Genomic DNA, 22674 nt, shown 5'->3' on the forward strand with positions numbered 1-22674 from the left:
TATGACATTGGCCATTTTCTAATGAGTGACCGCTGGGCCCCATTGCTGTTTCTTTTTTTAAATCGCTTGGTGCTTCGAAATCTATGCTTTACCCAATATGCAATTGGATATTGATTCGTGTAATCTCTAGAAAATCGTCGCGGTATTTGGCGACAATCAAGGGGTCAGCCAATCAAATGGCGAGCTGGACTTTAATTATAAAGAGGGTGTTTGAAAATTTTCCAGCTCCAGCACGCTCTTGGCACGTGTTTGGAAGGCAGCTGGAGCCCACAAATCTTGGATTTTGCTGCCAACCCACTGGTTTCCATTTTTTTTTGAGTTCCCCTCTTCTTTATTCCTCTATCGGCTCCTCTCCAAATGACCGTAGAGACAGCACCAAAAGTATTAGTTCTCGGAGCACTGGGCTTCGTAGGCCGTAATTTTGTTCAATACTTGGTTGAGAATAAGCTAGCATCCAGCATTCGCGGTATCGACAAAGCATTGCCACAAACAGCCTACCTATCGCCTGCTGTGAAAGCTGCGTTCGATCATCCAAGCGTTGAAATCATGCAGGCAAACTTGATTAATCCTGGTATGCAATCTATGGCGAATTGAGACATATACGAAGCCCACATTCTTGGACTGATGTAAACAACCCCAATTTCATTTCATCTATCCAGTCTCGATCGAAAAATGTTATACGCGTTCAGATGGGACAGAATTTGATTATGTGTTCAATTTCGCTGCTGAGACAAAGTACTCTCAGGTCTCGGAGGTGAGAGAGCCATACCTTGTCTTGCATATAGGCCTCCATTCACCCCCTTAACATGGTTTTCCTGCGAAAAATTTTTGTTTAGGTGTACCGAGAACGCATCTATAATTTATCTGTCAACTGCGCCAAAGAAGCCGCCAAACGCCATATCAAAGTGTTTTTGGAAATGTCCACTTCGGAAGTCTATGACTCTAACAAGGTAGGGAGAGAAAATCCTTTTTTTTTTTCTTCATAGTGCGCACGCCTTCCACATCCATAAATGGTGGTTCTGCGCAATGCGATTCTAAATTTTCTTGGTAATGTATCTCCGAAGAAAGAGCTAAAGATTCTTTTTTACAGGAACCCTCCACAGAAGGTTCGCCACTTAAACCCTGGACCTTAATTGCAAAGCAGAAAGTGGAGGTTTGCAAGACATTGAAGAACATGGAAGGGTAAGACTTCATGGAAAACGAATCGTAATCTGGGTTTGGTCTATGTTGGTACACAGTGTGACATTTGGCTTGCCGCCATCATGTCACGCCGTACTATCGGAGACGCTAGAGATGCAAGCGCTAATCCCCACTCCGATTTTATTTTACGTCAGTCTCAATCTGGTCATTGTCAGACCTGCTGTCGTGTATGGTGTTGGAGCCACCAGTGGTATCAGTAAGTTGGAAACAAAATAGTGCATGGTTAAGGTGATGTGTAAGTAATGTATGTTTGTTGGTCCTGTTTAGCCACTCGATTAGTGATCGGAAGAGTCTACAAAAAATTGGATGAAGAAATGAAATTGCTATGGAATAAGGACCTCAAATTAAATACTGTACATATACGCGATGTTGTGCGAGCCTGCTGGCATTTGGCGAAATGGTACGATGAGAACGGTATCGCTACTAGAAAGGACCGCAAGATTTTGTTCAATCTTGCCGATAAGCAAGACACAGGTTAGTTAGTTGTGAACCAAATATTGTGGGGTTTTCACCTTTACTCATCATGCATTGTGGCCCCATGTGTTTTATTATTATTTAGACCAAGAGACCATTAATCAACATTTAGAGACTATCTTCGGTATTAAGACTGGTTATCATAGTTCTCTCATATCGAGCTTTGCAAAGGTACGCTATCGTAGGGGAACGGACGTTTAGATCGGACTGAACATTTTAAATGAACGATTACGTACATTTTTATACATGTCTTGGCACGCTAACGGCTCAAGTTAATTCCATTTAGCTCAACTTGGGAACAGTGACTGAAGATGTGAACGAGAAGCATCTCGGACCTTGGGCCGATCTGCTCAAGGAATCAAATATCGCCATATCGCCACTTTCTCCCTACGTCGATGAGGAGTTACTGCACTCTCACCCTGTCAGTGTAAACGGTACGCTAATTGAGCGAGAGACAGGGTTCACCTATGAAGTACCTTACATCACTAAGGAGAAGTTGGAGGAGATTATCAATGGATACAAGGAGCTCAAGGTTTGGCCAACTGCAAACTAGAGGGGTTGCCTTCATTCATATTTGTTTTCCCTTGTCAGTCCAAATACGGTACGCCTTCTTGAAACGCAATGTCGCGTTAAAACCTTCCTTTATACTTATTCCCTGAGGCCTGCATGACCCCAACCTATGTACCAAGTAAATCCAAGCTCACCGCAAGATGGATGAAATGTTTCTATTTTTCCTTCAAGGAAAACAAAAGAGCAAGAGCATTATGACCCCCCATTATACCTTTGTCTTTTCCATACTTATGTGACAGCAATCAAAATAAAAAATAAAGCCAACAATCTAAGGGCATAATATAACTTTTTGTCGCCAACATTGCCGAAGTTTTAAAGTTTTAATAACGGAAAGGGATTAAGAAAAAAACAAATTATGAGCCAAGTTCTTGGGAAGGTATGCAATAGCTAGGAGTATGAGCGAGGAAAAGGATCATTAATGGGTGTGTGTAGGTGAGAAAGGGGGTTTATGATGCTATACTATTCTTTGTTGCTGTTCTTGGTAGATTGAGATTCATTATGTACAATATCAACCTAGCCAGTGAGGTTGTTTGTTGAACTGGTTCAGTTTTTCTTCTGGGCATGGTTCATCGCGATCGCTAAACCAGTTATCATCTTGATGGCACCGTCCAAATCCTCGTAGTCCGGGTTCGCAACCGACGTATGCTTCTTCAGATCTGCCAAAAGAAAAAGGGGGTGAATAACAAAGCTCCCTCAATGTTGACGGTAGATACGGGCATGTGAAGCCCTAGAAAACAACTGTACCTTTTAGAAGCAATCCGTAACGGGTGACTCTCTGAATGGGCATAATCAAGTAATCTGCAAGACCCATGCGGTTTGTCTCCAAGTTGTTGATAGAATCCTATAGGTAACGCAAAGCGGCTATCAGTCATGATTCAAGCGTACAAGAAAAAAATAATTGTGGCGTGGATGGAAAGTGCAAAGCCCCCCATGTCATTTTAAAAAAATTATAATGATACAAACCTGATTGAATTTTTGATATTCCACGTTGCGCACAGCACGTTTGAGGACTTTCTCAAATGAATGGTAGTCCAAGGCATACTTCACATAGCATCCCATGTCGTCATTTAAATCCTTGAAGATGTGACCAACTCGTAAGGGGCACTTGCGCCAAAGTATGCCACTTTCTTCCTTGTATTTTTCAAACTGATCGATTATTTGAGTTGATATCTTGATAGCATCAGCTAAATGAGCGAACAATATGGGAAGGTCTTGTGATCGTACAAGAGGACTTCCAAGTTTGGCAGATTCGAGCATAGGGTCCATGAATTTCTAACATAAAGTAATCCATGAATAAAAAAGTCTTGGTAATCAAGGAGATGGCAGCCACCCCTTGACCTATTTTCTCTAATATGGATAATGAACAGGCACCTACCGTTTTGACAATCTTGAGGTTCTTTAAGTAAGACTTTTCTGTGGTGTATATCTCATAAATGATAAACCGCCTCATGAGTGCATCTTTTTCGACTTTTTCCGGTGACTAGATCGTTCGTGTCATTTTGTTAGTCAGATTTAGTTATGCCAAGGGCAAACAGATATTAAAGTTTTACCTTGTTCAATTCCGCAAAGGTGGGCTCGTCAGGTCCAGCCTCCAGTAAAGCTAGGGTACTTGTCCTCCATATGCTGATAGCTTTGGTTTCTCGTTTAAGTACAGCTGCTTCTCTCTTGTTACGAAGAGCAGCTTTAATTCCTTTTCCTGGTCTGACATCGATGGTCATCACAGGCTGTGTATTGGCTCTTTTAGCAAAAAAGCCTTTTCGCTGACTTTCCAAAGGGTTTAGTTTAGGAGACGACGCCGCAGATACCGGTGCGGAATTGATAACTGTTGCAAATGCATTACTTTCGCTCCATAGCGTACTCTCTGAGCCTGAGTCGGTATCCGTTACTGGGGACAAATCACCGGCTGCAAGAGCATTGATCAAACGGTCAGAATGGAACGATCCGTGTGATGATAACGTAGAGGATGATGAGCTACTCCGATCGAGGGATGGCGTCGGCTCAATGATGCTGGATTCGTCTCCGCCACTGCGTGTTCGACTATGGTGAAGATTCTCATCCTTTGGCTTTTGGGGAGTCAAGATGGCTGATACAGGTCGACGGCTTTTAGATGAAAAAAGTGAACGTTTGAAAGATTTATTTTTTGGTGCGGCGGCCATGGGAGGGGGTGTGGAAGAATTTGGCGTTTCGGGTCGATCGGTTTGTTTGCTTGGACAAAGCGAACTATTCTCTTCAGAGCAAAAATAGCGGCAAAGCTTTGAATGGCATGGCTTCAAACTAGCTGCAGTGTTACTTCGCACTGGCTTGTCTCCTGCCACAGGGAAGGTTGTTGCGCGCTTGAATTTTGACTGTCGTTCTAAACCAAGTTTATTTTGAACATCAACAGCAGCTTCAGACATATGGTATGGTGCTTCACTGCTTTTGGGCGTAGTTGGTGAGGAATGTTCGTCGTCTGTTATTGGCGAATCCGGAAGATCAACATCCGAATGTCGTCGACTGACAGTCAAGCGAAGCTCAGACAACGCATCCAACTGGCCGATATCGATGTTGGTAGTAGAGTTTCGTTTGGACGTATCCATGATAAACGGATCGTCCCAGTTAATAATGGCTAAAGAGAATGGTCGCTTGTAGCTCTACGTATTGCTGGTCTAACGTCCTGCGAAAGAAAGAAAAATGACTTTGATAAAAAGTTGAAAAGAAAAGAATTTGAGCATCGGGTTTCACCGAACCCCCCAATTTTAAGAAAAAGGCTTCGCTAAGTATCGCTGTCTTTCAACATCGCCAATAAAAAAAACTGGTAATGTAATTCCTCCAATTTTGATTGGCCACCGTAAGCGATACTTGTCGGTCATCGGCTCATGTCCATTTTCTACAACACGGTCTCTTCACTTTGTCCTTTCAGCGACATGAAGCAACCAACGTAATTGGTCAAGTAGGATAGGGCAGTATTTCATAAGGTAACCCACGTCGATGATCTTTTTTTTTTTTTTTCAAACTAAACTGCACAGCCATGCCACCAATTAGACGCGCATGCATGCAATAAGCGCAATAATTTTCATCCGTGCTCGGCTATTGAAGAGCCGTTTTGGCAAATTAGTTGAAAAAAAGAACCTCTCTACCATCAGGGACACTGTTAGTAACGCTCTTCATATCTTTCATTTTACCAATAGCTTTCTCTTCAACATGTTTCATTTCCATTTTTTTGGGGGGAGACCTAATGGTGGTACCCATTCAATTAAGTGGAAACAATTAGGAAAATCATTATTAATATTGATTATTGAGAACCATTTGGATTTTAAAGGCAGCATAACAAACCTCTTTAAAGGGAAGTATGACCTTGGCCAACCAGGATACACGTTTTGTAGCGAGCTTTGAGCTCAGCATAGTGCTGACGAATTTGACACACGCACTCTGGGTACACACATGCACTCCGGGGGCACAGTCACGGACACTGTTTCATTGGTCGCTGGTGTGATAAAAGTTCATTACAACGCGTATTTATTCCTTAATTGAACTGGGTCAGCTTTAGATGCTGGCTCGCTCATCTTAGTCAAGTAGTGGCGAAAAATTTAATAAATATATACAAAGTTGGGATTCTGCATATCTGTCAAGTCATCGAACGAGTGAGTCAGTTCTACATCCTTTTGTTCTTCTTGAGCCTGAAGCACCTTAGCCTTCTTAGCATTCTGATGGATGAAATAGAAACGAAGTCCCAACATGACGCCGAACAATACACCATAGCATGCTAAATGGGCACCGAATCCTCGGATATATCGAGGAGCGTCCACTGCCTGGAAAACTTGTGGTCCTATTGGATAACAGTCGTTAGCAAAGTCATAGCATTTGGTATCGCAACTTCGGCGCATATCGCCTTTACATACCAATAGCATTTCCAGTAGCCCAAAGGATAAAGTTTATAGCGGTGGCAGTAGCCTTCTTGGTTTGTCCACCAACGTTACGAGTCAGTAGGGACATACACAGAGTAGAAGCAGCCCAGAAAGACAAGACCAGGTAGTAACTTAGGAGTAGGCCAACCTTGGTAGACATGCTTGTGTTTTGAACGGTCATCAGGACAACGGTACAGACAATGCTCCTATAAATACAATGAATTGAATTGTCAGTGTATGTGCTATCATGATTAAATTGTGAATATATGCAACTTACGGGACACAGTATGCCGTCATGATAAGCAAAGTTTGATTGTATCTCTTGGCCAGGTACATTGAAGAGAGACATACAATCATAATATATGAACCCAAGACCATGGCTAACAACTGAGTTTGCAAGACAGTGAATCCAAATCCAGTAATAATGATATTAGCAAAAGCTCCCAGACCAGATGTGGGGACAGTTGTAAGGAAGGAGATGAGACCGTAAGCCCAGACTTGAGGATCGCGGAAAGCTTCGAAGAACTGTTCTTTTCGGAATGTCCGGTTTTGTAAACCGGTTTGATTACTTCGAACACGCTCAATCATCAACTTCTTGTCTTCCTCAGTATAACATTTGGCTCTCATAGGACTGTCAGGCATGATGAAAAGGACAATCACACCCCAAATGAACGAAAAGGACCCATATGTTAAGAAGAGAGCTTGCCAAGACTTCAACGGACCAGACGTGATGTTTGTAAAGGCATAGGCGAGAAGACCGCCCACTATCTGTTGGAACCCATTCATTACATACCAGTATGTGACGATCTGAGCCTGCTCGTCTCTCCTGTACCACATACTAGAAAGTGCAATGAAGATGGGCTGACAGCTTGCTTCAAAAATACCAAGCAATGTGCGAACGACCAGAAGACTGACAAAATTTTTGCATAGGGCGTGCATGGCAAGGACAATGGACCAACATATGATGTTGAAGGACAAAAATTTGCCGATAGGAACTCTTTGAATGATCCAGTTCAGCGGGTATTCCACAATCAAGATAGCGATGTAGATACATGTTGTTAGCCAGGCATACTAGTTATACAGTGGAAAATGGGTACATTGATTAGCTCAGCCCTAACAACTCCAATCATTATCGCACGTGATAGTTAAAGTTACCTGTTGTCCCACTAAACCAGCGTCCTTAGGCAAGTTCATGATGGACGAAAAGGCTAAGGTTCCCTTATCCAAAGCTTGTAAAAAGTATGTGAAGACAATGATGACCAGCACCCGTCGATCAATCAAACGTTTAAGCCTCTTATTGGTTTCGTCGTCAATGGGAATGACTTTTTCACTTGCGTACTTGGCGACTTCAGGATCCACACGATCGTAGTTCATGCCACTTTTCTTGTCATCGTTGGAGAGAACCTCCTCTAGATGATAAGAATCCTTGGGGTTCTTGGCAGAGTGATTTGATTGAGTCTCAGCTTGGTCGGCAGTCATTGGAGTGGCAGCTGGGGAAGCAAGATTGCGGGGAAGTAGGAACATCAAAACCCAAGAATTTTATAGCCTCCACATTTGGGCTTTTCGTTGTTAGGAAAGGTACATGTGGGTACTACAGCTTTGGTAAAAATGCTGTTTTAGTATGATGTTTTCTCATGATCGGAAGGCTATCGCAACTTTGTTAAACTCTGTTTATGAGCTACCCCGGATCCCTTTTTTCGAAAGAAGGTATCGTCGCACTCATTCTGAGACAAACAGCGGTGGATGAAGAGTGTACGTGCAGCCAAATCATTTTGTAGACGCGCTCGAGCAGAAAAATGCATTGATATCGGTGCCTGCATATCGGTCTAACGAGAGTTTTTAAAGCAAAGAGACAATCGTGAATAAAAATATAATGTGACAGTGGAACAAGTCAATAACAGCTAACCTCTCACAAAGTGTGGGGAAAAATTGAGCACAGTGCCAAATCACGGGCAGTATTCAAACCTTCTCTTCCGACTTCGAACTTGTCCCAGCTTCCACTCGCCTCTCTTTCGCTTTTAGAAAACTTTTCCCCGACTAGTCTTATCTTATTCTCCTGAAATCTCCTTGATATATGATAGAACAGTTGCAGTCGTCATCACCACCATTGCACAAAGCTTCGCCATCCAGTTTTTCTTCTTTCCAAACCGTTCAATTTCCCAGTCGCTCCTCCACATCATTCTTTAAAATCTCGCTCGACCCTAAATGCCAGCGTAATAATCACTCGCCTTCTCCCAAACTTAGTTCACCAACAGCAGACTCAAAAACGGATCCTTCAGCAAGCAACAAACGCCACCTGAGAAAACCCAGGCATCCACATGACCAGCCTGATGAAAACTACATGTTTCGCATCTTCACTCCTGGAGAGTATGATGCGATGCAAACGGCAGACAGCAAGTGGAGGGTAACAACTTCCAGTGATATTTCTGGGTCGTGGGATGGTATACCGTTTGCTGCAGAGGAGTACAGATCCGGAAAACAGCCAAAATTCATGGGCCGCCCACCCAAATCCAAATTGCCTAGACAATCCACCCAAATTTTGGACTTTCGTCCACAAGCCAATATAAAAAATGTGGCAATACCAGAAAGTAACCAGACACAAAAGCTGCGATTTGCACCTCCCTGTGGCATCGAATCCCCACTTATTAAGTCCGAGAATAATCATACTGTAATACCGCGATCGGGACCCTTCACAGTCACTTCGTTAATAGATCCTGTCACACACGCCTATATACGGAATCCAGGCGGCGCCGCACTATGGACTTGCACTACGGCAGGAGCGACCGAACGTCGATTGATGATCAATGTAACAAGAATTAGTGACATCAAGGCTACCATGACGTCCTTATTATGCTTCTTACAAGATGGCTGGGAAGGGCTCAAGATATTTCAAGTCAACTGTGAACCCTCACTTGTGACACACCACTCTCTCTTGGACGCAGCGTGGGATAGCGATGAAAAAATCAGCCGACCCTCTCGATTTTCACAACGGCCGATTATTTTTATTAACAAGGACATTCTTCAAAAATACACTATTCGTGCCTACAAAGAAGATGCGTACGACAGCGGTCTCAATGGCCCAAGAGAACAAGTCTCTTGGATCCCTGAATGGTACTCCATCAGTTTGACTGTATTGCCCTTCGTGTATCCATTGATGAGTTCGAGTACCATGGAAAACGACGTTGCACTTCGTATGCTAGTTGATGCGGTAGTCCGCCAATACATGATCTGCGGAAATGGATATCATCCTCTTCTCTACCGACCCAGTGTCTTGGAAAAACTGGAAAAATTGGAAGACCCTTTGGAAGATGCTCTAATTTGTGCTATAGTCGCTGGTGAGCCTGAATTTTCTTTATGGTTGGTAAACCCCACACCTATGAGTAACCTCTCGGGTGTGGAGAAATCAGTAATGAAAATGAAAATCTAACTTTAAATTCCTAAAAAAAAAAAAAAAATAGGTTGGGTACGGCACACCTTAATGATTCATATGCCTAATAGAGGTTTCCAAACTGTTGATAACATCCAGCCTTTGGAGATGCACTTTCGACAAAAGGCTTGGGAGCTCTTTAGTGAAATTTTTGACGAAACATCATACGAAGCGCTTTGGATTCTCTCTATTTTCATGCTGGGTTGCACGTCCGAGCGGCACACAATGTATCATTATCTTGGAGTCCGCTATATCAATGAAATGAATCTATACGAAACCGTTCATGACCGAAAGCTACATGAACAAACTACCGATCCTGAAGACAAATTTGTTCTGGAAATGAACCGAAGAGCGTGGTGGGACTGGTATCACAACAACGATTGCTGTAAGCTGATGCCTTGGGTGGATTTCAATGACTTCGACTCGTTGATGATGCCACAACGAGTGCCAGATGAAAAAATTGAAGACTGGGCCAATATAGAATTCCACTTTCAGAGCAAAATGGCTTTACGAAACATTGAACGCAAGTTGGCAGATACCATTGAAGCCAACCCCGAAGAAGAAGCGCTATCTCAGGAAGAAGTGTCTTTCTTTGAAACCAAATTAAGTGAATGGCACAATTCTCAGCCTGACTTTCTACGTATTCCCGAAGAAGAAAATGTACTCCCATCGATGTGGGCTGTAGAGATAAATATTCGACATAATCTCACCAAAATGTCCCTCAATCGACTTTTTATTCAACACCACGAAGAACAACTCGTTGTCCCAACAAACAATGAAATGAATCCCCATACCGCGTTAGCGAACTGTACCCAAGCCTGTGTTTTGATAACCGACCTCATGTATATATTGCATATCAAGCATTACTGCCGACCCCACATACGAACATGGCAACAGGTGTGCAGTACGCTCATCGATATGATCGCCATGTTCGCAGAAAAATCCAATCAGTGCGATGCGCAGTGTCTTGCTGATGCACGAGGTGCTCTTGCAAAGTCTTTGTGGCTCCTTCAACAAAGCGATGCCTTTAACCGTCGCGTGCCTGGCTACGTTGAATATGGTGAAGTCGTTCAAGAAGCGATGGATCGATTAAATGTCGAGCGACTCTTATGGAAAGAAGAAGCAGCATGGGCCTACGATGTTGGCAGCGTTTATAACTACATTGATCATACCTGCTTGTAAAAGAAAACCATCATTGAAATAAAAAAGAAAAGTCAGCCAATACCGACTCTCAAAAACCCCGTTTGCTCGAACTTTCTCGCAATATTGACATAAAAATTCTCGTGTGTTTGGATTGGCTGCTTGCCTTGTAAAACTGCTGCGCTCATTGGCTGTTAGGCGTATGGATGGAACTTGCTGGAAACATTAGTATACTGGTACTGTAAACCACTTTTCAAAGGCAGCCCAAGATTTTTCTCTTGATCGTGAATAAAAGCAAACAACGCGCGGTCAACTTTGACGAGCGACTTTTTTATCCCTTTTCTCATCTCATAAACATGTCTAGCGAGACCGAGACCTTCACTTTCCAGGCTGAGATTTCTCAGTTGATGAGCTTGATCATCAACACTTTCTACTCCAACAAGGTAAGTTTTTTGAATCTCTACTAAGGTGGCTCGCGAGTGCCTTTGCCACATGCCTGTTTATCAAAAAGTATTCATCAAAAACTAACGTTTCTTTCATTTCTTAATAGGAAATCTTCCTCCGTGAACTTATCTCTAACGCCTCTGATGCTTTGGACAAAATCCGTTATCAAGCTTTGACCGATCCCTCCAAGCTCGACTCTGAGAAGGACCTCTATATCCGCATCACCCCCGACAGGGAGCACAACATCCTCAGCATCCGTGATACTGGTATTGGTTTGACTAAGGCTGACTTGGTTAACAACTTGGGTACCATCGCCAAGTCTGGTACCAAGACTTTCATGGAGGCCCTTTCTTCCGGTGCTGATATTTCCATGATTGGTCAATTCGGTGTTGGTTTCTACTCTGCCTACCTTGTTGCCGACAAGGTCCAGGTCATCACCAAGCACAACGATGATGAACAATACATCTGGGAATCTGCCGCTGGTGGTTCTTTCACCATCACTCGTGATGAGGTCAACCCCCCTCTTGGCCGTGGTACCGAGATCCGTCTCTACATGAAGGAGGACCAACTTGAATACCTTGAGGAGAAGAAGATCAAGGATATCGTCAAGAAGCACTCCGAGTTCATCTCATACCCTATCCAGCTCGTCGTTGAGAAGGAAGTTGAGAAGGAAGTCTCTGACGATGAGGAAGAAGTTGAAGAATCCGAGGACAAGCCCAAGATCGAGGAAATCGATGAGGAAGAAGAGAACAAGGAAAAGAAGAAGAAGACCATCAAGGAAAAGACCACTGATACCGAGGAGCTTAACAAGACCAAGCCTCTTTGGACCCGCAACCCTGAGGATATCAGCCAGGAGGAATATGGTGCCTTCTACAAGGCCCTCACCAACGACTGGGAAGAACCCCTTGGCGTCAAGCACTTCTCTGTTGAAGGTCAGCTCGAATTCCGTGCTATCCTCTTCCTTCCCAAGCGTGCTCCTTTCGACATGTTCGAGACCAAGAAGAAGCGCAACAACATCAAGTTGTACGTCCGTCGTGTCTTCATCATGGATGACTGCGAGGAACTCATTCCTGAGTGGCTCAACTTCATCAAGGGTGTTGTCGACTCTGAAGATCTTCCCCTTAACATTTCTCGTGAAATGCTCCAACAGAACAAGATTCTTAAGGTCATCCGCAAGAACCTTGTCAAGAAGTGCTTGGAAATGTTCGCTGAAGTCTCTGAAGATAAGGAGAACTTCGCCAAGTTCTATGAATCTTTCTCCAAGAACATCAAGCTCGGTATCCACGAAGATGCCCAAAACCGCGGTAAGCTCGCTGAGCTCTTGCGTTACCACTCCACCAAGTCTGGTGATGAGATGACCTCTCTCAAGGACTATGTCACTCGCATGCCCGAAAAGCAACAAAACATCTACTACATCACTGGCGAGTCCCGCGCTGCCATTGAGCACTCTCCCTTCCTTGAAGCTCTCAAGAAGAAGAACTTTGAAGTCTTGTTGATGACTGACCCCATTGATGAGTATGCCACCACTCAACTTAAGGACTACGATGGCAAGAAGCTTGTCTGCGTTACCAAGGAAGGTCTTGAACTCGAAGAAGATGAGGAGGAGAAGAAGGCTCGTGAAGAGGAAGAGAAGAAGTATGATGACCTCTGCAAGGCTGTCAAGGAAATCCTTGGTGACAAGGTTGAGAAGGTTGTTGTCTCCAACAAGCTTACTGACTCCCCATGTGTTCTCACCACCGGTCAATTCGGTTGGTCTGCCAACATGGAGCGTATCATGAAGGCTCAAGCTCTCCGTGACTCCTCCATGTCCTCTTACATGGCCTCCAAGAAGACTCTTGAACTCAACCCTGACCACCCCATTGTCAAGACTCTCAAGGAAAAGGTCGCTGCTGACTCTTCTGACCGCACCGTCAAGGATCTCACCACCCTCTTGTACGAGACCTCCCTTCTCACATCTGGTTTCTCCCTTGATGACCCCAACAACTTCGCCAACCGCATTCACCGTATGATCTCCCTTGGTCTTAACATTGATGCTGATGAGGAGACCCCTGCTGAGGAAACCTCTGATGTTCCCCCATTGGAGACTGCTGAGGCCTCTAAGATGGAGGAGGTCGATTAAATCGCTATAAACATGATATTACAAGAAGAAGAAAGGTTTTTCTAATTTAGAAGAGGTTATTTTCCACCATGCACCACAACTTTTTTTTTCGCAAAAATTTTTTTTCTCTCGACACAACTATACTGTTTTTTTCCCCTCTTTCTTTCCCCCTCATGTACATTTTTTTCTATAAGTTTGTTTAATTTTCTTTCACAAAAAGCATCACTGACTTGACAGTAAAGTTTTCTGAAATCAACGGAAGGCGAAGGGTTTGCCCAGCCGTATTGATTGTTGTCCAAACAAAAATTGGAAAAGATGTGAAGTGAAATATGTGGAGACTTGTAAGTGTTTGGCGCAAACGTATTAGGAGAAGGTTTACCAGCTTGAAAGGCACTGGCCAGATACTTTGACATTAACATTGGAACTTCCCCCTTGGCTTGATTTCAAGTTATGCAAGCGTGTGGCTTGTATTAGCACGCACCGTTATGTTTTCTCAGACCGCTAACACGTTTTCACTCGTAGAACTTTTCTGCAAACCTTCCCAGTATTAACGCTTGCAACTAGGGTCCCAATCGGTAGGCAACAACCATGCTTCATGGAATCTAACACTAACTTCCTTTTACATGTTACTTGATTCAACAAAACTGTTAAAATGCTATGGTGTGTGTAAAATAATTGCCGTGGAGGTTTCACTTGTGCACACTTTACATCTCAGTCATGCCTTTAAGTGTGACAAGACCCTAACATGGTGAAATATAGGACTCCTTCGCATTTCACTGCCTTTCTTCCGTAATGGACCAATTATCTCTATCCAGGGATTATGCCTCTTATTGACATCTCCTGAACTTGGCTTCAATTTTAACAATAGCCAACGTATAAATCATAGAATTTGGAATCTTCGTCTGTACACAAAAGGTATATGCTCTTCGCTATGCACAAGATCTAACGACAGCAAACTTTGAGCATGTAGTACGGTACGATTCTGATAACGCCACTCACTGCACCAAACCTACCCTTTAAATTCTATCGAGCAGTACTGGGTATTGAAGTATCATCCCTACTTATATTAGATCTCCTTTTCCGTCTCTTTTCTCTTCTTTCCTTTCTGATTGATAATGAACCGTTCGTGGCTTACACTGCTACTGTTGGCTGTATTGGTAACGACATGTAACGGGCTCTTATTAACATGGCCACCACCAAACTACAGTGTCACTATTTCCAGTGCCCTTCAAATCATGTGGAGGCGAACGGCCGATACTTCAGTATCTCCATTCATACCAGGTTACGTGACCATCTATCTCACAAACGATGGAGCACAAGGCAGTAATGCCACTATGATGGCGACAGGAATTTCAGATAGTTCGGGAACGACAGTTGTTTACGTCCCGTATTCGGTTCAGCCAGGAACATATTATATCTTTTTGAACGACACAAACCCTCTTGAATCGATCGATGTAGGAGGTCCGTACAACTTCATCAAATTAGCCGCAGCCTCCACGCCTGCCGCTTCAACACCATCGCTGACAGCAAATCCAGCAGAATCAACATCATCAAAGACGACCACATCGAATTCAGGTTGGAATTTTGGACTTCCACTGTTCATGGTACCAGTCATCATTATCATCGTGCTAGTGGCAAGTACCTATTCCCTTTTCACCTCGATGCTTTAGTACTTTAACTGATAAGTTTAACAGAAAGTAGGCTTGCTGGTGTACACCATCCGCCGTCGAGGATGGCGAGCGGTATTTAGGACCCCATGCTGCGGGAGACGTGGCCGTCGACAGAAAATTGTGGTGTATGAGACTCGTTATGTTGTGTACAATACTGAGGTAGAAGGCAGCCAAACTCAAATAATAGGCCATTCTCCTGTTCCAATTGCACCCTATCCCATGATGTACGAAGGGCCGGAATACCCGTCGAGATATTCAACGCATACCGTCTCCCATGCTCAGGCGTACGACACACCCTACTCGCCGGAACACCCGTCGACATACCCAACCCATACAGTAGTCTACCCACCAACACATATTTCAGAACAACCTCCGGAGTATCGACAATCAAAGTACTATTGATGGATGTTGTTGATTTCAAAGATATTTTTGACGTACTGGATGCAACTAACGGAAGCCGTTTCATATATGAGGAAGATAGATTCAATATTAATTATTATTTTCAAAACCTTGTCATAAAGATATCAACCATTGTCTCAATGTTCTTAAGACTCTATGTAGTGCTAGATTTATCCTGATATTCATTTCCGATAGTTGCAACTGCGTTTGTGTGGAATTGGTTGGCAGTCAAAAATTTTGGGTGGTCGACGTCATCCATTTTTTGGGATGGTCAAGTCCCCTCACAGGCAAAACAGCAGCGAGCCGATTCGTTCATTACAACAAGATGGCCTCGAGAATTCTTGCACGATCTCGCCTTGTCCCATCGACTCGCCAAATCATTAGCCGACGTGGTTATGCATCTGAGCATGTAAAGCATGCTGGAGAAGAACCCAAATTCCAACCAGAGAGTATGTAGAATTTGACATTTATCGGAATGAAGATTCTATCTACCCATCATTACCCCCATGTACGGCAAAATGTACCCTTTACTAACTACAAATCGAATAATATTATAGCCTTTGGTAGCAATGCTTGGAGAAACTCCATGTTCGTCGTCATTGCTGGATTGGTTTGGTACAGAGTTGATCAACACATCACCACCTCTGGCGAAGTAAGTATACCTTTCATATGTGATTGCACCCACCACATCAATGGCCGTTTTCTATCTATCGAAAACTCGACATGGTAGTGTTACGTCAAATAATGGACCTGTAGCTAATTATCACGCGTATTAGGACAAGCATCCCATCACCAAGTGGGTTGAATACCACATGACTCCTGCCTCTGACAACGACCGTGTCGCTGCCGAACATCTCGACCAAGCTGTCGCCAAGGCTGAAGATAAGCTCTTATTCCAAGAGGCTAAGCGCTCTCCTATCTATCGCATGCGATACCCAGAGTAAGTAGACAAGGCGGGCAATGAGGGGAAAATAAGGGAGAAAAGGACACTGCATCGCGGGATTGCGTATGGGCTACGATTTGTGATTTTATGCCATATTCTAATTGTGACTATTTAGGTCCTTTGAACGCGCCAGCCCTCACGCCATTGCCGTTGGCTCACAAGCTGATCTCTCCGACCTCAAGGTCAAATACAACTAGAGTGGATGCCAGCAAAAAAATAAACCCTGGTTGCTTGCTTGGTTCTACTGTTTAGAATTTTTTGTTATTATATAAAAAAGAAAAAGAAGAAAACTTATATGCCGTTCTGATATAAAAAAAGGTGTGATATAAACAAGATATTCCTGTTAAGCACTAAACGTCAGTGAGGGCAAGAGCGGAGTGTGCCCATGATCAAAAACATCCAACCTCCGAGCACAACAACACAAAAAAAAACTGGTTGGCTAACCCTGTGCTCAAGCAAAAAAAGCCGATCAACTTTTTTGACTCTCTTCTTTTCTTATTCTTTCTCCTCATCTCATTCTGCTTAGTACCCTTAATATCAAACGTATCATGACCGACTTCACCCTTGTGGCTCCTGAACCTCTCCGTTTTTCCAACTCTCAACCTGAATCGCTTCACTATGCTGTAACATGTTCACTTGGAGATGATGACCAGAGTTACACATCTTCGTCATGGTCCGTACTGAGCGATTTTGAGGAACCAGCAGGGTAAGTAGTACGCAGCGAATCTTTTGATCAACGGGGCATTTTTTTTTCTTCCATGTTTATTTTTATCTGTACCTCTTTTCTGATCTTAAACCCTCCTTTGTCCTCCAGGTCGAACGATTCTTCTGAGACATCCGCCTATACCGAGTTCCAAGAGATTATCAACTCTTCTCGGTGTGCTCATCGAGACAGCTATCAAGGGAATCTTGGACTCATCACTAAGCTAGTTCAGACCCTTCGCGAGCATGTCCCAGGTAAGAAGCATGTTCATGATAGCGTAACAGGCTGAAGTCCAGATGTGCTGATTTGTTGGTTATTTTTTCCTTTTTCCACCCCGCCCGGCTCTCTTCTCCGCTTTCGCTTGTCTCTTGTTGGTAACTATCAGCCTCACCCGTTCCTCGAAGTCACAATCCACTGCCCAACAATGCCACTTTCGCCACCTTAGCGGCTGCTCACTCCAAGCGTGCTAGCTCTTGCACACCCTCTGTGCTGACTTCCGCGTTGGAAGGCTACCCCGTTGGCAAGGCTTTCTAAATTCTTGATCACCACTTGTGTATAGCGACAACATGAGAAGGCATACTACTTAATCTTTCCGCCATTCCCTTCCATTTGATCAGTTCCGAGAAAAAGCAAGCCATGTACATAACCTACTCTTTCTTCTATATATCAAATTTTTCACGCAATACCCATTCGTGTTCACATTTATCGACACACCGAGATCCCCTACGCTATCATTGGGAGCAGTCTTTTTATTCTCTCTCTGTACATTCTCTCTTTTAACATTATTCGACGTTTGATCGCGCCTTCTTTAGAGACTCTTAAATTTTTTCTTATGTACGTAGCAAACACCACAATACACAGCTTTATACTTTTTTCCCCCCAACAAAAAAAAAGAAAAGGATCGAGATGGCTCACCATTCGACGTCACTCTTTCCATCTCGCTTCGCTTCACCTCTCGATACGACTTGACTTTCATGGGGCGTTATTTGTTTTGACGCTCCAGTTCGGCATTTGCCCTTTTGCGAAGGATGGCCGTGGCGTGCATCGGGAACCCCATTCAAGGGTTTGTGAGTAGCCAGTGAAACCCGCCAACAGCATTTGCGCGGTACATGTTGGTCTCCCAACAAACGATGCCATGCCATGCTGTACTTGCGTGGAGTTTGACTTTGCCTGAACGGGCCCCACTCATGGCATGCCAATGAATGAAACATTTTCATATGTCACTTTTGACAACCTATCATATTCTAGCCCTTTTGCGTTTGTTTGCCCTTTGGAAACATTCTTACGTCTAACCTCACAACGCTCATCCGACCCGACCGTTCCATGCCATGCCACAAAAGATTGGCAGAGCATTGATCGCCACCGATATGGAATCGGGTGTAGCCGCTCAATCGATATTTTTGTCCCTCTTTGCCGACGTTATGATGACCGAAGCGCTCTTTATTTTTTATTTTTTTTTGAACAAGGTCCCCCTGCTCTTGCATTCCGTCGGTCTTCTTTTGACCAATATAGGTTCTCGACCTCGACGAAATCAATGGGTTACTGTCTGGGAACCTTTTTATTTTCAAATTACGACAGCTTAACAAGAAAAAATTTAGACTCTTTTTCTAGAGATCCCCGATAGACGTTCATGGAATATGATAACGTTGATGATGGCAAAATTTACAATGCCCCAAGCCTGGAGAGGGGATGTACCGAACATATCGGATTACTGACGTTTCACAAACAATGTGCGCAGCTCCACTCAAACTTGAGGAATCAAAAGGAACAACCACCTTCGTCCACCTTTTCAGGGCATACCGAAGCCGATCAGCCATGTTGATCGTCATCGGGATACGAAGACGGAAAATGAAAAAAAAAACTACCACCGAAGCCAAAAAAAACCCATACTGGACCCCCCCAACGGCGCTAACCATTCAAGTACCCTCGTTTGCTGACGACATCAACGTAATTTACAGGCTCAATTATTATTTTTATATTACCATTGCGCATGTGGCCATTTTCTCCAGTGAGGTACAGAGTGAAAGTCTTCCTTTGTGTAGAGCATATTGATCCTAAGGCGTTCATGATGCTTGTATTTTAATCTCATACGGATCCTTCAGAATAAGCTATGTAGGGGGCGTATAATAGAAAAGCAAACCAGAGGGCCAGTGCGCGGTTTTCAGAGGGCGAGCTAGTGGCCTCACATGGCAAAACTCCATGCGTGACTGGTAAGTAAGGAGAGTCCAGAACTTTGCGCACAAACTACGGGCAATGTAACTGCATTTGCCTCAAGCTTACAACCATAGCACCACAAGTGAGCTGATGATGACATGATCAAGGAGCTCCCATTTGCACGCGGCAATGTGAATCTCCGTTAAATTCGAATTGAAACTTGTACCTGAGTGTAATAATTGAACTGCTTTGTTCCACGCTTTCCTCGTCGTTCGAAAGGCTCACATTCTTTTTTTCTCTTTATTTTTTTCTTCTCTTTTATCTTTTCTTTCTCTCTCCCTCTCTCTTCTCCTTTTACTTTCTCTCTCTCTGTCGCACTACTTTTACTTTTTGTAAAAAAAAAAAAAATTAAGATTGTCCGTTTAGAATAGGGTTCAACCTCCATCCTGAAACTTCACATCAACAGTTCCACTCCGACTTGCCATTATATTGCCCACTTCCCACCTCTAGAGTCAGCCCAATATGGACCAACCCATGTCAGACTCATCTTTGCCATTGCTGATGCAACCCATGTACACCTCTGCCGGTTCAGAATCTGTTAGCGAAACAACTTTAACCTCAGGTGTGCAACATTTTCTGCGTGTGGAAGCGCCACTGTCACTTTTTCCGATATCTCATTAACCTTCTTTTTTAACCTTTCTTCTTCTTCTCTTCTCATCTTTTCTCACCAGACCCAATGATTGGGATGTCTTCAGAACCTGCTTTTGAAGCCACGTTATTAACGACAGAGCCTATGATGGATTACGCGTCCACTCCTACTATGAATCCGATTGCTATTCACTCTACTATGGCGCCCGCTACTGCTATTACTGCCCCCGTAGTACCCTCCATGTCTTCGGCCATCATGCAATCAGGGGCCTATGAATACTCAATGCATAGTCCTACAGGCATCATGTACAATTCACTCTCGCAGCATCCTGGCATGGTCAACCCCGCTCAAATGGCCGCTGCTGTTGCTGCCGCTGCTGCCGCTGCAGTTGTTCAGCCCCACATGTATACACCAGTGATTGCAAGCGATCACCATAGCTTTTCCAATCATCTTCCACACGTTGCTGGTCAACAACATCAACAAGCTGAAGCTGTCCTTGCTTCGTCAAGTCATACATTAATGAACCCATTGTCATCTATTCAAGAGCCTGAAATTATTCATGCTCAGACAACGCTGAATGAAGCTGCCAATGTACTACAACGCCAACAACAACTATTGCAGGATTGTGTACAAGCAGCTGTAAATAATGCTGTACCTGATCAGTATGTCACGTCCTGCTTGGCCGAACACCAACAACGGATGAACCATACGATTGTTGCCAACAGCTCATTAATATCCATGCTGGAGAGGAGACGAAGTCACCATGACATGATGGTAATGCCTGCCTTCTCATGTTTAGAATAGAAAGAAAAAAAAATTAATGGATTTGTCCTTACTAATATGTCATTTTACACTCGGCTTTTTCTAAAACAGCTTCCGCACGCTAATCCCTCCTCTCCTCCACCTCAACCAAAGGTGGCATCCCATAAGCCAGGAATGCCTCGTCGTCATACTGTATCCACACCGTATCATCAACGAGTCACTGCTGCCTATCAAATCAGCCGTATTGTACAACCACAACAGCCAAGCAAACATGGTCGTCGGCAATCCCTTAGTGATCTGACGACACCTGTCTTACCATCTGACAGTGAACTTAAAGCAATGGCTCCGGCCGGCAACTTTGAGCAGATGACACGAGAAGAGCTTATCGAACGCTTGGTACAACTTGAAAAACAGAAACGAACACGGTCAGGTAAGCATCAGGGCTTTTTGATTTTTCGTCTTTGAATATGACACTGATATCCGCTCTATTTTTCTTGGCATAGACTCCTCTGTTATGGATGATTTGACTTCCCAACATATACTGAACGGAGATAACTCAGCCCACATGGAATCCACGTCTCCTTCTATGTCATCCCCACTTTCGTCCTCAGAACACTCACCCCAGTTATCCGATCGGGAAGATGTCGATGATAACGAAGAGTCTTCAAGACAACGATGTGGATGGAAACATTGCGGTACAGAATTTGACACACTCGAAGATCTCATCGTTCACGTTCGCGATGACCATATTGGATGTGGCAAGGTACGCAGGCTGGCAAAAGAAAAAAAAAAATTTTTTTTGACAACGTGAAAAATAACCTCCCTGCCTTTTAGCCAATGTACAGCTGTGAATGGGAAGGTTGCTCTCGTAATCAAAAACCTTTTACCAAACGCCACAAGATGCATAATCATGTTCGTACACATACAGGCGAACGTCCTTACCTTTGCACGGTTGAAGGTATGTAGCCAATGCGGACGACCGGTGTTCGGTTAATTGTTTTTCACCAACCCCCTTTCTTTTTTTGCATTAGGCTGTGGCAAGCGGTTTTCTCGCCCTGATTCGTTGAACACGCATATCAAGACGCATTCAAACGAAAGACCTTATGTTTGCCCTCATCAAGGTTGCAAAAAAGCATATTTCCATTCTCGATCCTTAAAAAAACACGAACGAGCTCACGAACAACAAGTTTCAACCACTGTTTCACCTGGTCGCTCCCATCCTTACTATGGAGCCTATCGCGGTAGTAAGACCACTACGCATGATATGCTTCCAGCCAATTGTTCAATGGAAGCGATGCCCAATTGGGTCGCTGGCACATGGGTGCCCACTGCGACATCAGCGTATCCTCTACCGCTTCAAGGTCAACCGCACATTGTCTTACCTGACCAGCAGCAGCAACTCTACCAGATGCAAGCCAACTTAATGTCATCCAATTCTGACTCTCTATGATCAAAGGGTAGAAACCCCCTGCCGGCCGCGCCTCATCCACGCTTTCTTATTAATGTACATCTAATCTCTTGTCAAAAAAAAAACATACTCAAAACCGGTCGACATCCCCCCCCCCACCTTGTCCATCACCTCTCCAAATCGAAGGAATTTTGATTATTTTGGTCTAACTTCTTTACCACGGCGCTGGATCGCGACCTTTATGCCTCTACATAACAACCCAAGTTATTATTACCTACACAAGCATTAACGAAAAAAAACCCCCCAAGTCCTCACAGTATGGAATTCTTGATGAACCAGATAAGACCATCTTTTACACATTCAACAGCAACTAATGATTTGATCATCAATGGTTGGACTCCACTTAAACCCCAGAAGCAGGCTTTCTCTACCTCATACATATCTTTTTCTTTTTATATTTTTTGTTTGTTTTTCTTTGCTGAACGCCGAAAGCCTTTTTTTTTTCTTTTGGGCACTGGTTTTTCTCTTCTCTCTTTTATCACTCAAACCATCCCTTTGTGAGTCTGCGACCACACCCTTGCCTGCCAGGCGATAAGAAAAAAAAAATGAGGGCACAGATTCAGTATTGTAAATGATGATGCCAAAAATAAAAACATATATAATATCCAATTGGCTGTGCGACACTCGGTGGAACGGAATGGATGAAGCCTTATTTTTGACAAAATCTGTTCTTCACCAGGTTGCGTCAA

At 43.8% G+C, this 22674-nt stretch overlaps 10 protein-coding genes across 10 annotated transcripts; 8 read left to right on the top strand and 2 right to left on the bottom strand.

The window, feature by feature from the left end:
• The first annotated feature begins 136 nt into the window (after positions 1-136).
• Positions 137-2702, top strand: K450DRAFT_232874 (uncharacterized protein). Its single transcript, XM_051587665.1, has 8 exons — positions 137-571; positions 660-754; positions 837-950; positions 1091-1182; positions 1335-1396; positions 1468-1674; positions 1760-1845; positions 1961-2702. Exons 1-8 carry the CDS (start codon positions 358-360, stop codon positions 2225-2227), a joined length of 1137 nt encoding a protein of 378 aa, XP_051446402.1. The 5' UTR covers positions 137-357; the 3' UTR covers positions 2228-2702.
• K450DRAFT_232880 (uncharacterized protein) lies at positions 2561-5061 on the bottom strand. Its single transcript, XM_051587666.1, has 5 exons — positions 3795-5061; positions 3620-3724; positions 3208-3516; positions 2989-3085; positions 2561-2900 (listed from the first exon to the last, which is right to left on the bottom strand). The coding sequence occupies exons 1-5, from the start codon at positions 4818-4820 to the stop codon at positions 2788-2790; spliced, it is 1650 nt and encodes a 549-aa protein (XP_051446403.1). The 5' UTR covers positions 4821-5061; the 3' UTR covers positions 2561-2787.
• Positions 5062-5810: 749 nt separating this feature from the next.
• K450DRAFT_197835 (uncharacterized protein) lies at positions 5811-7607 on the bottom strand (the record flags this gene model as incomplete). The annotated part of the gene is made up of 4 exons (XM_051584557.1): positions 5811-6049; positions 6123-6334; positions 6406-7199; positions 7284-7607. The coding sequence occupies 4 exons, from the start codon at positions 7605-7607 to the stop codon at positions 5811-5813; spliced, it is 1569 nt and encodes a 522-aa protein (XP_051446404.1).
• Positions 7608-11051: 3444 nt separating this feature from the next.
• Positions 11052-13286, top strand: K450DRAFT_286169 (uncharacterized protein; the record flags this gene model as incomplete). The annotated part of the gene is made up of 2 exons (XM_051593528.1): positions 11052-11138; positions 11246-13286. 2 exons carry the CDS (start codon positions 11052-11054, stop codon positions 13256-13258), a joined length of 2100 nt encoding a protein of 699 aa, XP_051446405.1. The 3' UTR covers positions 13259-13286.
• Positions 13287-14121: 835 nt separating this feature from the next.
• Positions 14122-15447, top strand: K450DRAFT_232911 (uncharacterized protein). The gene is made up of 2 exons (XM_051587667.1): positions 14122-14871; positions 14932-15447. Exons 1-2 carry the CDS (start codon positions 14353-14355, stop codon positions 15307-15309), a joined length of 897 nt encoding a protein of 298 aa, XP_051446406.1. The 5' UTR covers positions 14122-14352; the 3' UTR covers positions 15310-15447.
• A 169-nt stretch (positions 15448-15616) lies between these two features.
• On the top strand, positions 15617-16612 carry K450DRAFT_232913 (uncharacterized protein). Its single transcript, XM_051587668.1, has 4 exons — positions 15617-15755; positions 15864-15958; positions 16083-16246; positions 16365-16612. The coding sequence occupies exons 1-4, from the start codon at positions 15632-15634 to the stop codon at positions 16444-16446; spliced, it is 465 nt and encodes a 154-aa protein (XP_051446407.1). The 5' UTR covers positions 15617-15631; the 3' UTR covers positions 16447-16612.
• Position 16613: 1 nt separating this feature from the next.
• Positions 16614-17815, top strand: K450DRAFT_232917 (uncharacterized protein). The gene is made up of 3 exons (XM_051587669.1): positions 16614-16955; positions 17064-17206; positions 17338-17815. Exons 1-3 carry the CDS (start codon positions 16798-16800, stop codon positions 17484-17486), a joined length of 450 nt encoding a protein of 149 aa, XP_051446408.1. The 5' UTR covers positions 16614-16797; the 3' UTR covers positions 17487-17815.
• A 2022-nt stretch (positions 17816-19837) lies between these two features.
• On the top strand, positions 19838-20759 carry K450DRAFT_232926 (uncharacterized protein). The gene has a single exon (XM_051587670.1). It carries the CDS (start codon positions 19843-19845, stop codon positions 20557-20559), a length of 717 nt encoding a protein of 238 aa, XP_051446409.1. The 5' UTR covers positions 19838-19842; the 3' UTR covers positions 20560-20759.
• On the top strand, positions 20543-22105 carry K450DRAFT_232927 (uncharacterized protein). Its single transcript, XM_051587671.1, has 4 exons — positions 20543-20947; positions 21021-21280; positions 21352-21475; positions 21549-22105. Exons 1-4 carry the CDS (start codon positions 20596-20598, stop codon positions 21965-21967), a joined length of 1155 nt encoding a protein of 384 aa, XP_051446410.1. The 5' UTR covers positions 20543-20595; the 3' UTR covers positions 21968-22105.
• K450DRAFT_232932 (uncharacterized protein) lies at positions 22093-22671 on the top strand. Its single transcript, XM_051587672.1, has one exon. It carries the CDS (start codon positions 22244-22246, stop codon positions 22484-22486), a length of 243 nt encoding a protein of 80 aa, XP_051446411.1. The 5' UTR covers positions 22093-22243; the 3' UTR covers positions 22487-22671.
• Positions 22672-22674: the final 3 nt, after the last annotated feature.

This window comes from Umbelopsis ramanniana, assembly GCF_025399195.1.
Source record: "Umbelopsis ramanniana AG unplaced genomic scaffold K450scaffold_15, whole genome shotgun sequence".
Taxonomy (NCBI): Eukaryota; Fungi; Mucoromycota; class Umbelopsidomycetes; order Umbelopsidales; family Umbelopsidaceae; genus Umbelopsis; species Umbelopsis ramanniana.

Bases quoted from the DNA above. Each gene is read 5' to 3' on its own strand.
- K450DRAFT_232874 (XM_051587665.1), top strand. From the start codon at position 358: ATGACCGTAGAGACAGCACCAAAAGTATTAGTTCTCGGAGCACTGGGC. The intron at 1,183-1,334 runs GTAAGACTTCAT...ATTTTACGTCAG, and splicing joins ACATTGAAGAACATGGAAGG to TCTCAATCTGGTCATTGTCA. The intron at 1,397-1,467 runs GTAAGTTGGAAA...GGTCCTGTTTAG, and splicing joins TGGAGCCACCAGTGGTATCA to CCACTCGATTAGTGATCGGA.
- K450DRAFT_232880 (XM_051587666.1), bottom strand. From the start codon at position 4,820: ATGGATACGTCCAAACGAAACTCTACTACCAACATCGATATCGGCCAG. The intron at 3,725-3,794 runs GTAAAACTTTAA...CGAACGATCTAG, and splicing joins CCTTTGCGGAATTGAACAAG to TCACCGGAAAAAGTCGAAAA. The intron at 2,901-2,988 runs GTACAGTTGTTT...TTCTTTTGGCAG, and splicing joins TTACGGATTGCTTCTAAAAG to ATCTGAAGAAGCATACGTCG.
- K450DRAFT_232911 (XM_051587667.1), top strand. From the start codon at position 14,353: ATGAACCGTTCGTGGCTTACACTGCTACTGTTGGCTGTATTGGTAACG. The intron at 14,872-14,931 runs GCAAGTACCTAT...TAAGTTTAACAG, and splicing joins TCATTATCATCGTGCTAGTG to AAAGTAGGCTTGCTGGTGTA.
- K450DRAFT_232913 (XM_051587668.1), top strand. From the start codon at position 15,632: ATGGCCTCGAGAATTCTTGCACGATCTCGCCTTGTCCCATCGACTCGC. The intron at 15,756-15,863 runs GTATGTAGAATT...ATAATATTATAG, and splicing joins ACCCAAATTCCAACCAGAGA to CCTTTGGTAGCAATGCTTGG. The intron at 15,959-16,082 runs GTAAGTATACCT...CACGCGTATTAG, and splicing joins ACATCACCACCTCTGGCGAA to GACAAGCATCCCATCACCAA.
- K450DRAFT_232917 (XM_051587669.1), top strand. From the start codon at position 16,798: ATGACCGACTTCACCCTTGTGGCTCCTGAACCTCTCCGTTTTTCCAAC. The intron at 16,956-17,063 runs GTAAGTAGTACG...TTTGTCCTCCAG, and splicing joins GATTTTGAGGAACCAGCAGG to GTCGAACGATTCTTCTGAGA. The intron at 17,207-17,337 runs GTAAGAAGCATG...GGTAACTATCAG, and splicing joins CCTTCGCGAGCATGTCCCAG to CCTCACCCGTTCCTCGAAGT.
- K450DRAFT_232926 (XM_051587670.1), top strand. From the start codon at position 19,843: ATGATTGGGATGTCTTCAGAACCTGCTTTTGAAGCCACGTTATTAACG.
- K450DRAFT_232927 (XM_051587671.1), top strand. From the start codon at position 20,596: ATGTCATTTTACACTCGGCTTTTTCTAAAACAGCTTCCGCACGCTAAT. The intron at 20,948-21,020 runs GTAAGCATCAGG...TTCTTGGCATAG, and splicing joins ACAGAAACGAACACGGTCAG to ACTCCTCTGTTATGGATGAT. The intron at 21,281-21,351 runs GTACGCAGGCTG...CCTGCCTTTTAG, and splicing joins ACCATATTGGATGTGGCAAG to CCAATGTACAGCTGTGAATG.
- K450DRAFT_232932 (XM_051587672.1), top strand. From the start codon at position 22,244: ATGGAATTCTTGATGAACCAGATAAGACCATCTTTTACACATTCAACA.